Here is an 11,535-nt window from a genome sequence, read left to right on the forward strand (position 1 = left end):
CAATATCACGACCTAAGTGCCTCTACCAAAGGTCATATTCTAATTAATGGCCATATGAAAGTGTGTGAGGCATCAAAATGTGACTAAAATAAACTTTTGAAATCGACATTTTGGAGAGTGTGGTTGAATATGTCTTCTTCAGTTAGTATATATATGTTTGATTCAATCTCTCGTTACAAACTACGGTTCTTATGGTTGTCATATGCATTTGTGTTATATTTATTGGTGTGCCCATGAAAGAAGAAGAAAAAAGATTAACGTTGATGAACAGAATTAATTCTATTACATTTGGTTTTAATAAACATTTTAGGTGAAGTATAGGTAAGTTAACGGAATTATCATTTAAATATTTTTAAAAAAAAAATTAGTAGATTTTTAAGACGAAATTTAGAATAATATATAATATAAAAACTTAACAGATATAAAAAATTTTAAAATTGAAAAATTCTAATCCGAATCGAATGTGAAAATATCTGAAAACAATGAGAAAACGAAAACTCTTTTAGAAAATGAATATTTTATCAATAATCACCAAATTTGAAAAGAAGGAACAAAATCCAACGTAAAAATTTCAACAAATACAAATTTTTCTAAAACGGAAAAAACTTATACCAGATGAAATAATTGAACCTAATATCGAGATATCCATCCCCGGTCGAAATAAGTTCTCTACGACAGTTTTTTTTTTTTAAAAAAAGAAAAAAATCTCAAAGGAAAAAGAAAAAGAACAACCAAAAATAGGAAGAGGGTGATGCAATTTTGGGAGGGCCATATGGACGAAGGGAAGAGCGCAATGAGAGGGAACCAAAGAAGACGAGAAATTCAAGGAAACCGACGAGAGAGCCACGATGCATGCATGCATGCATGCAAAATACCCTTATAAAAACGAGACGAACACAAAAAAGGAATTGAAAATTCAGACAGTCAAGTCCCCCCCAATTTAAAAAAGCAATAACAACAAGCACGAAAAAAGGAAATATATATAATAATAAAAAAAGAGAGGAGATATAATTATATATCGAGGGAAATTAAAGTGGGAAATGGGAGGGGTTAAAATCGCGGCCGTGCTGATATGCCTGGCCGTGGGGGCCGTGGGGACGGTCAAAGGAGAAGACCCGTATTTCCACCACGTGTGGAACGTGACGTACGGAACAGCCTCTCCTCTCGGGGTGCCACAGCAAGTCATCCTCATCAACGGCCAGTTCCCCGGTCCTAACATCAACTCCACTTCCAACAACAACATTATCATCAATGTCTTCAACTTCCTCGACGAGCCCTTCCTCTTTACCTGGTCTTTCTCTTTTTTTCCTCTTCTTTTTTTTTTTTTTAATTTGTTCCGTTTGATCTTAGATTATTTGTGGGTTAATGCATCTAAAAATGTTCAAGTTAATAGATATGTGTAAGAAAAATTAGCAAATCGATCTATAATCATCTTGCTATGGTATTATTCCTTCGAATCTTTCCTTTTTTGCACATGTTCTTTAAATTGTTTCGGTGTTTTGTTTGTTTCAAAATCGGATTATCTTTGAATTTATATATATATATATATATATATATATATATATGTATGTATATAAGTAAATGGATTTTAAATATTGGATGTTTCGTGGTGGATTGATCTCTGTGATCATGGGTGAATAGGAATGGGATCCAACACAGGAAGAACTCGTGGCAAGACGGGGAAGCGGGCACCATGTGTCCCATCCCACCCGGTCAGAACTTCACTTACCACTTCCAACCAAAGGACCAGATCGGAAGCTACTTCTATTACCCGACCACTGCCCTTCACCGCACCGCCGGTGGCTTCGGCGGCCTACGTGGGCATCAAAATGTGACTAAAATAAACTTTTGAAATCGACATTTTGGAGAGTGTGGTTGAATATGTCTTCTTCAGTTAGTATATATATGTTTGATTCAATCTCTCGTTACAAACTACGGTTCTTATGGTTGTCATATGCATTTGTGTTATATTTATTGGTGTGCCCATGAAAGAAGAAGAAAAAAGATTAACGTTGATGAACAGAATTAATTCTATTACATTTGGTTTTAATAAACATTTTAGGTGAAGTATAGGTAAGTTAACGGAATTATCATTTAAATATTTTTAAAAAAAAAATTAGTAGATTTTTAAGACGAAATTTAGAATAATATATAATATAAAAACTTAACAGATATAAAAAATTTTAAAATTGAAAAATTCTAATCCGAATCGAATGTGAAAATATCTGAAAACAATGAGAAAACGAAAACTCTTTTAGAAAATGAATATTTTATCAATAATCACCAAATTTGAAAAGAAGGAACAAAATCCAACGTAAAAATTTCAACAAATACAAATTTTTCTAAAACGGAAAAAACTTATACCAGATGAAATAATTGAACCTAATATCGAGATATCCATCCCCGGTCGAAATAAGTTCTCTACGACAGTTTTTTTTTTTTAAAAAAAGAAAAAAATCTCAAAGGAAAAAGAAAAAGAACAACCAAAAATAGGAAGAGGGTGATGCAATTTTGGGAGGGCCATATGGACGAAGGGAAGAGCGCAATGAGAGGGAACCAAAGAAGACGAGAAATTCAAGGAAACCGACGAGAGAGCCACGATGCATGCATGCATGCATGCAAAATACCCTTATAAAAACGAGACGAACACAAAAAAGGAATTGAAAATTCAGACAGTCAAGTCCCCCCCAATTTAAAAAAGCAATAACAACAAGCACGAAAAAAGGAAATATATATAATAATAAAAAAAGAGAGGAGATATAATTATATATCGAGGGAAATTAAAGTGGGAAATGGGAGGGGTTAAAATCGCGGCCGTGCTGATATGCCTGGCCGTGGGGGCCGTGGGGACGGTCAAAGGAGAAGACCCGTATTTCCACCACGTGTGGAACGTGACGTACGGAACAGCCTCTCCTCTCGGGGTGCCACAGCAAGTCATCCTCATCAACGGCCAGTTCCCCGGTCCTAACATCAACTCCACTTCCAACAACAACATTATCATCAATGTCTTCAACTTCCTCGACGAGCCCTTCCTCTTTACCTGGTCTTTCTCTTTTTTTCCTCTTCTTTTTTTTTTTTTTAATTTGTTCCGTTTGATCTTAGATTATTTGTGGGTTAATGCATCTAAAAATGTTCAAGTTAATAGATATGTGTAAGAAAAATTAGCAAATCGATCTATAATCATCTTGCTATGGTATTATTCCTTCGAATCTTTCCTTTTTTGCACATGTTCTTTAAATTGTTTCGGTGTTTTGTTTGTTTCAAAATCGGATTATCTTTGAATTTATATATATATATATATATATATATATATATATGTATGTATATAAGTAAATGGATTTTAAATATTGGATGTTTCGTGGTGGATTGATCTCTGTGATCATGGGTGAATAGGAATGGGATCCAACACAGGAAGAACTCGTGGCAAGACGGGACAGCGGGCACCATGTGTCCCATCCCACCCGGTCAGAACTTCACTTACCACTTCCAACCAAAGGACCAGATCGGAAGCTACTTCTATTACCCGACCACTGCCCTTCACCGCACCGCCGGTGGCTTCGGCGGCTTACGTGTCAACAGCCGTCTCCTCATCCCTGTCCCTTACGCCGACCCAGAAGACGACTACACCGTCCTCATCGGCGACTGGTACACTAAGAGCCACACCGCCTTGAAGAAGCTCCTCGACAGTGGCCGCACCATCGGCCGCCCTGACGGCGTCCTCATCAATGGCTGACGAAAGTACTTCACCATGAAACCCGGCAAGACCTACCGTGTCAGGATCTGTAACGTGGGGATCAAGACATCGCTCAACTTTAGAATCCAGAACCATAAGTTGAAGCTTGTCGAGATGGAAGGCTCGCACGTTCTCCAGAACGATTACGACTCTCTCGACGTTCATGTCGGGCAGTGCTATGGCACCATCGTGACCGCGAACCAGGAGCCTAAGGACTATCACATGGTTGCCTCGACCAGGTTCTTGAAGACTGTCCTGACCACCACCGGAGTTCTGAGGTACGAGGGCGGGAATGGCCCGGCTTCATCCCAGATCCCGGCGGCTCCGGTGGGATGGGCATGGTCACTGAACCAGTTCAGGTCATTCAGGTGGAACCTGACAGCGAGTGCGGCTAGGCCGAACCCTCAAGGGTCGTACCATTACGGAAAGATCAACATCACGAGGACCATAAAGCTAGTGAACACTCAAGGAAAGGTCGATGGGAAGCTCAGATACGCAATGAGCGGCGTCTCTCACACCGACCCAGAGACGCCGGTGAAGTTAGCAGAGTACTTTGGAATGGCCGACAAGGTGTTCAAGTACAACATCATCTCCGACAACCCCACCTCCGACCAGACAAGCAACATCAAGGTCGAGCCCAACGTCCTGAACGTCACTCACCGCACCTTCGTCGAGGTCATCTTCGAGAACCACGAGAAAAGCGTCCAGTCTTGGCACATCGACGGATACGCATTCTTCGCTGTCGCGTAAGTAATACACAAAAGCAAAACCTACGTCTCCTTTTCATAGATCATGGTAATTACAAAGAAGCAATCAAACCCTAAACCTAAAAATTAAGAAACGACATTTTTTCCGGACTGATACATAGGGTGGAGCCGGGAAAGTGGACGCCGGAGAAGAGGGAGAACTACAACCTGTTGGACGCGGTGAGCAGACACACGGTGCAAGTGTTCCCCAAGTGCTGGGCGGCGGTCCTGCTGTCGTTCGACAACTGCGGAATGTGGAATGTCCGGTCGGAGAACATCGAGCGGAGATATTTGGGGCAGCAGCTTTACCTGAGCGTTCTGTCCCCGGAGGCTTCCCTTCGAGACGAATACAACATGCCCGCCAACAGCCTTCAGTGCGGCCTCGTCAAGGGCTTGCCCAAGCCTCAGCCTTACGCCGGTGCCTGAGTCATGTTCCATAAAACAAGCAACGACAACAATTTTTTCCCTTCTTTTTTTTTTTGATTTTGGGTATTTGATTAATATTTCGGATTTGGTTCGTATTTATAATGATTACGGATATATATACACATGCTGGTTATTCATATGTACATGAATTGAGATGTCATGTATGTGTGTCTATCCCTTGCAAAGATTTTTTTTTCTTCTTTTTTCCCTCACATGTATGATTTACCTCATAAAACTCAATGAAATAAGCAGAGACTCTGTTTCTCTGATTTTTTTTTGATGAAATATAAATTTCTAACCCAAAAATAATTAAATTTTTTGTAGAAAAATCTGATTTATATTGTGCTACCCAATTTTTTTTTTTTGAATTCCCTTGTCTATATGTATAGTTTGTTCATAGAGAAGTGGTTTTCATATACTACCAAAAACTAGTTGATATGTTATATTTATCCGTGTGTAAAATCTCTACATTAGATTACGATACGTAATTATTTATTCCAAATTAAATTCGTACATATTTTTACGTTTTGACATATTTCAATATTTTTCTACAGTACGAGGAATATGTGGGAAAACTATTCTTTAAGTTTGTGTTGGTAGAGAATTAAAGAATATAATAGCTAAAAATATAGCCTTTTTGTAGTTCAGCAAAAAAGGACATCATGGTAATTAAATTTCAAAAAAAAAATCGGCGAAGGTACAAAACTTTACAAGAGAGAGAGAGACTCCTCTAAATCTTAAAAATCGTGTGAAACAATAACAAAGACTAAAAGCCTCCCTCTGAATCAGAAGCAAACAAAACGAACAAAACTAACTGAATACTAAAGCCCTTCACTAAAACCATGTCGCATCATCACCGGAGACATCTGCTTCGTCCTCTGTCCTCCTCCTGTATATACACCCCACCCGACATTTCAGTCCAGAAGAAAGAAGAATGAAATCTTCCCGAACTTTCTGGAATCTTCGAGGCTCCTCCTCCTAATCCCGAGATTCTTCGACGAAAGGCGTTTCCTTGAGGGAGAACTCGTCGAGACTGTCGTTCTCCGTATCGACCTGAAGCTCTTTGAACATGGACATCACTTGAATCATGGTGGGTCTCTTGAATGGCCTGTCGTCCAGACACTGAAACGCGATCTTCAGATAGTGAAACATCTCCACATCCCTGGATTTTTCCGACACGAGCTCTGGATCCAGAATCTGGCTGCCCCTCTTGTCTCTGAACAGCTGTTTCGCCCACCCGACCAGGTTGTTGTCGTCTCCAAACTCCCCCGTATCGATCGGTTTCTTGCCAGAGAGAAGCTCTAACAGTACAACGCCATAGCTGTAGACATCTCCTTTGGCCGTGCACCGAAAACTCTGGTAATACTCAGGCGGGACATAACCAGGTGTACCTGCAAGCGTGCTCACGCTCAGATGCGTGTCCAGAGCGTTCACCAGCCTTGCCATTCCGAAATCCGAGACCCGAGCCTCGAGTTCTTCGTCTAGAAGGACATTGCTCGATTTCATGTCCCTGTGAATGATGTGAGGGATGCAGCTATGGTGCAGGAAGGCTAGACCACGAGCCGCTCCAATGGCGATCTTCTTCCTCGCTGCCCAGTCAAGAAACACACCGCCATTTTTTCTGCTTCCGTCATGGAGAACGCTCTCTAAGCTTCCCCATTTCATGTACTCGTAGACAAGAAGCCTCTCTTCTCCGATCTTGCAGTAACCCAGAAGCGGAACCAGGTTCCTGTGTTTGATCTTTCCGATCGTCTCCATCTCGGCCATGAACTCTCTGTCTCCCTGACCAGTGACATGAATCAGCTTCTTGATCGCCACGACTGACCCGTCTTTGAGTTCGGCTTTGTAGACCTCTCCAAACCCTCCTGACCCGATCAGGCTGTCGGCACTGAACCCATTGGTGGCCTCTAGGAGGTGAGCAAAGGTTAGTTTCCGCAATGGCTTCTCGAATGTAGCCACGTTGATGCTTAGTGGCTCGGGAACGCTAGAGAGCTTCCAGCTGCTGCTGCCGCTGGTCGGAAGGCTCTCTATGTACTTCTCTCTCTGTTCCTCCTTCTTCTGCACTTTCCTCACCCGGTAAAGCGCCAGAACAAGCAACAGGACGCATAGGAAAGAAAATGCGAAACCCGTGATCATACCAGTGGCAGCAGAAGTTTGATTCTTGGGATGGAGGCGGGAGCTGGCATTGGGCCACGCCATCTCTCTATGTACTTCTCTCTCTGTTCCTCCTTCTTCTGCACTTTCCTCACCCGGTAAAGCGCCAGAACAAGCAACAGGACGCATAGGAAAGAAAATGCGAAACCCGTGATCATACCAGTGGCAGCAGAAGTTTGATTCTTGGGATGGAGGCGGGAGCTCGTGGGTCGGGGTCCCGAGCCGCTACAGGGCGGGAGGGGGACACCGCAAAGGCCAGAGTTATTAGCATATCTTGAGAATGGGAATGTCGTGAGCTGGCCTCCAAAAGGGATCGAACCAGAGAGATTGTTGTTAGAGACGTCGAGGTCGCTGAGGAAGGAAAGTGTCCCGAGCGATCCTGGTAATGTGCCGTGGAGATTGTTGTGGGACAGATCAAGAACCCCGACCGCCTTCAATCCTCCGAGACTGTCGGGTATGGTTCCGGTTAACCGGTTGTGTCCCAAGTTCAAGACTTGAAGATAGCTCATGTATCCGAAGCTTGGAGGAATCGAGCCGGTAATGGAATTATACGATAGATCCAAGTAGATCATACTGCCATTGCTGGAGAATGTGTACATGGTCATGCCCGAGTAAATCCTCGTAGCTGGGCACGAGTGAACCATGGGAAAACCCTCCAACCGCTCGGCTCGGATGCCTTCAAACTCAACCAGCCCACCCGCCCCTCTGCAGTCTGTTCCACCCTCGTTTCTCACAAACGCAAACTGTTTACCCGAGACGCTCCCCGGCATTACAAAACCAGCCCGAGTCGCGAGCTCGGAAGGGAGATCTCCGGTTAAGTTGTTGCTGTTCAGGTCTAGCCAGATGAGGTTTCTGCAGTTCCCAAGCTCAGGAGGAACGTTTCCAGTCAAGGAATTGTTCCCCAGCTGCAGAATTGCTAAGTTCACGAGGTTTCCGACCCCTGTTGGGATTTTCCCTGTTAGCCGATTGCTCGACAGCGAGATCCATAACATGTTCGTGCACCGCGAGATAGATTCTGGTATCGAGCCAGTTAATAGATTGTTGTTCAAGATGAGTGTTTCCAGGTTTCCACCATCAACGCAAATGCCATCAGGTATCTCTCCTGTGAGATTGTTTGCCCACATTACCAATTCCGACAGATTCGGAAGTGTCCAAATCTCCTTTGGAATCGGACCGATTAGGGCATTGAAGCTGAAGTCGATTGTCTTCAAGCTCTTGCATTTGCCGAGCTCCACAGGAACCATGCCGGAAAGGTAATTGTTCGCTATGAGTATCTTCTCCAAAGGCGGCGAGCTTTGCAGAGAACAGAAACCAGATGGTACGTTTCCGGTGAACCCATTTGAGCTCAGATCGAGAACTCGGAGATTCGTACAGTTCGTGATCGAGAGCGGGACAGAACCGGTGATGTTGTTGAAGGCTGCGTACAGATACGCCAGTCTCGGAAGCTTGCTCACGACAGTGCTGAGGAAATCTCCGGCGAGCATGTTGTTTCCGAGGTTTAGGCTCTGTAATGAACTGCAACGGGTGAATGTCTCCGGTAGCTCGCTGGAGAGAAGGTTCCCGGAGAGATCGAGGACCTCGAGTGTTCTGCAGATTTGAGCCATCTCCGGTGGAATCTCGCCGGAAAGCCGGTTGTGAGCTAGGGAGAGCTGCTTCAGGCTCTGGAAACTTGCCCAAAATCCACCACCGGGAATTTTTCCGGCGAGGCTGTTGCGGGAGACGTTGAGCGTCTCGAGGAGCTTGCAGCTGGACAGACTGGTCGGGAATTTATCGCCGGAGAGACTGTTCTGAGACAGACTGAGGAAGGTGAGGTTCCCACACGGCCAGAAATCCACGCCGGAGAATTCGCCGGAGAAATTGTTGTGCGACAGATCGAGGTACTCTAGCGACGCCGGAGAATCGGCGATGAAAGTCTTAGGGATCCCTTCCGACAGGAGATTGTAAGAGATATCGACGGTGGCGAGGCTCTTACACGAAGACGGAGCAGAACCCAGTTTTCCGGCGAGCTTGTTGGCGGAGAAGTTGACGGAAACCAGATTGAAACAGCTCGAGAAAACGTAATCAACCACCGAGTAATCCGAAAGCTTGTTCGAAGACAAGTCAAGAATCTGAAGAGAACAACCGGAGGAACCGGAAGAGTCTCCCGACGAGAAGGAGTTCCCTTGCAAGTAGAGATTCCGGAGATTCTGCAACTCCGTGAGGTTTCTGAGGTTTAGGGTTCCGGCGAGTCCGCCGTTGCGGAGGTCGAGACCGACTACGCGGCCATCTTCGGAGCAGGAGACGCCTCGCCATGAACATGGAACCCAACCCGACCCGTATTTCCAGTTCGCAAGAAGGTCGTTAGGGTCCGAGTCCACAGAGAAGTGCTTGAACGCCATTAACAGAGCAGCTTCGCTGTTGCCGACGCCGATTAACCGTTTCCCATGAATGCCCATCGCCAGAAACAAGACAAAACTGCAGATTATCAGGAACAGCCATTGTCGCTTCATTTTCATAGCCCGCCAAATGTTCGATCAAATGCCTTAGATACTCGTCACTGAAATCCCTGAATTCCAGATTTCGGGGTCTGAATCGAGTATCACGAAGGAATACAAATATTCTGTTTTCTCACTTGTGATCCATAAGCAGACAGAACCAGAGACGGAACAACACAAGCAGCAGAATTACATGAAGAACTTGTCTTTGACTGTCTCTTCTAATACTCTTCTACTGTCGTCTCAGAGCTCAAGTCCTCTAAAACTCCATGGAAGCAGAGCTGGCAACACTGAAATCCAAGGGGAAAGATGCAAACTTTAGAATAACAAAAATCAAAATCCCAGAACTTGTTCAAAGTTGTTGAAATTAAGAAGAAAACAAAAAGTAGATACGAGTAGGCGTATCAATAGGAGGAAAAAAAAGGGAGAGGTTTTGTGGAGAAACAAAGAGTATAACCTAACCGGATGACAAGGAGGGCGACGGTGACGGTGAAGGAGAGAGAAAGAGAGAGAGAGAGACAGAAGAAGTACAGAGAGACAAAGAGTTCAGCTTACGAAGAAGACAACAAGGTAGTCTTTGACAGAGCTGTCTGCTCGAGTACGATGTTGCAGAGATGGTCGGACCCAAACAAACAAAAAAAAAAACCCTCCACCCAAACAAGCCAAAAAAAAAAACTGGTTTCAAGATTCCATAACTGGAGCTGCTTTTACGCACCGTCAACAAGGAAGCGTTTTTAGTACGGCCACCGCCCAGAAAAAGGGATGGCAAAAAAAAAAAGAATTTTCCGGGAAAAAACACAAATTTTCCCGGACATAAAGACCTATATTTTTTTCTCAACGAAACGAGTCTGAGAATTTCAAAGGTTTCTTCGATTTAGCTGAGAGAGAGATAAACAAAAAAAAAAGGTTGTGTTTTGCATTACCGGAGACGAAGGATCCTGAGAAGAAGCGAATGTGTTCTTTGTCCTTCGTTTTTTGTTCCCCCTCTTTGCGAAGAAATTGAAAAAGCAACAGAGAGGAAAATGGGCAAAGAGGAAAGAACAAAGGATGAGGGAAAGCAAAAGCAGACAAAAATAAGAGACTGAATCCTAAGGGAAAAAAAAATAGAGGGGAAGAGCATAATCATATCATGTTACAGACTAATTAATTCCCTTTTCTTTCCTTTTATCTTGCTATAAATTTAATCTTTATCCTGAAAAATGGTGTTATCTAAATTTTCAAAACCCAAATTATTAATTATGGGTTTTACAAATTTACCAATATAAAAAACAAAAAAAAACAAAAATGGTATCCAGTTATGTTTCATCGTTAGGAATATATATAAAATAATCACTACTAATGTTATATTGATCATTTAATAAATTCCAATATAAGATATAATATTTTTTTTTATTTGGACTACTAAACTATTGTTTTCTAATTTATTAATCCAATTCTAAAATTAGTAGTGCGCTCAATTTATTTAATTCTTTTGAATCTGATTTTACAGCACATTTTTTCCATGGTGAGGGGAGAGAGCGTCGAATTTCTATGGTTCATTAAAACTACATTATAGACTTGTAAATTAAATATGATAACTACTTTTTTAATTTTATTTTTTTAGTTAGGTATTTGTCATTACAAATAATTTAAAATGTAAAAATGTTTCTGTGTAACGTGTTACACATATGTCATGCAAAACATTTTGCCTTCTAACCGAAGCATAAATTATTATAAACTTTGGATTTGAAATTTAATATACGAAATTAGAAGTTCAAGAGATTTGCAAAACATAACATACATAATTTACTAAAATATATAAAATTATTAAAAACTCAAAAAATATACTGATTATATATATACATATCAACAGTTCAAAATATCACCCATATCAATACAGATAACATTAAAAAATTGAAAAATATAAATAAATATTTTTTAAAATAACAGTCATCAAAATAATTATACTTTATAAAAATTTTCAATTTAAAATTTATAAAATTCGAAATATTAGTTTCCCACT

The 11,535-nt window shown here is 42.1% G+C and overlaps 2 protein-coding genes and 1 pseudogene across 6 annotated transcripts; 2 read left to right on the forward strand and 1 right to left on the reverse strand.

The window, feature by feature from the left end:
* Window positions 1-491: 491 nt before the first annotated feature.
* Window positions 492-1,852, forward strand: LOC104816066 (L-ascorbate oxidase homolog). The gene is made up of 2 exons (XM_010544736.2): window positions 492-1,291; window positions 1,642-1,852. The coding sequence occupies exons 1-2, from the start codon at window positions 1,041-1,043 to the stop codon at window positions 1,850-1,852; spliced, it is 462 nt and encodes a 153-aa protein (XP_010543038.1). The 5' UTR covers window positions 492-1,040.
* A 736-nt stretch (window positions 1,853-2,588) lies between these two features.
* Window positions 2,589-5,183, forward strand: LOC104815675 (annotated as a pseudogene).
* A 375-nt stretch (window positions 5,184-5,558) lies between these two features.
* LOC104815676 (serine/threonine-protein kinase BRI1-like 1) lies at window positions 5,559-10,639 on the reverse strand. Of its 5 annotated transcripts, none has more exons than XM_010544174.1 (3): window positions 10,457-10,639; window positions 7,113-9,823; window positions 5,559-6,936 (listed from the first exon to the last, which is right to left on the reverse strand). In XM_010544174.1, the coding sequence occupies exons 2-3, from the start codon at window positions 9,552-9,554 to the stop codon at window positions 5,884-5,886; spliced, it is 3,495 nt and encodes a 1,164-aa protein (XP_010542476.1). In that variant the 5' UTR covers window positions 9,555-9,823; window positions 10,457-10,639; the 3' UTR covers window positions 5,559-5,883. The 5 variants fall into 5 exon arrangements, with proteins under 5 accessions (XP_010542476.1, XP_019058366.1, XP_010542477.1 ...); XM_019202821.1 differs by lacking the exon at window positions 10,457-10,639 and adding an exon at window positions 10,249-10,421; XM_010544175.2 differs by lacking the exon at window positions 10,457-10,639 and adding an exon at window positions 10,089-10,211.
* Between the last annotated feature and the right edge of the window lie 896 nt (window positions 10,640-11,535).

The sequence above is a fragment of the Tarenaya hassleriana genome, unplaced genomic scaffold (assembly GCF_000463585.1).
Source record: "Tarenaya hassleriana unplaced genomic scaffold, ASM46358v1 Cleome24, whole genome shotgun sequence".
Lineage (NCBI taxonomy): Eukaryota > Viridiplantae > Streptophyta > Magnoliopsida > Brassicales > Cleomaceae > Tarenaya > Tarenaya hassleriana.

Bases quoted from the DNA above. Each gene is read 5' to 3' on its own strand.
- LOC104816066 (XM_010544736.2), top strand. From the start codon at position 1,041: ATGGGAGGGGTTAAAATCGCGGCCGTGCTGATATGCCTGGCCGTGGGG. The intron at 1,292-1,641 runs GTCTTTCTCTTT...ATGGGTGAATAG, and splicing joins GAGCCCTTCCTCTTTACCTG to GAATGGGATCCAACACAGGA.
- LOC104815676 (XM_010544174.1), bottom strand. From the start codon at position 9,554: ATGAAAATGAAGCGACAATGGCTGTTCCTGATAATCTGCAGTTTTGTC. The intron at 6,937-7,112 runs ATAGAGAGATGG...AGAGAGAAGTAC, and splicing joins AGGAACAGAGAGAGAAGTAC to ATAGAGAGCCTTCCGACCAG.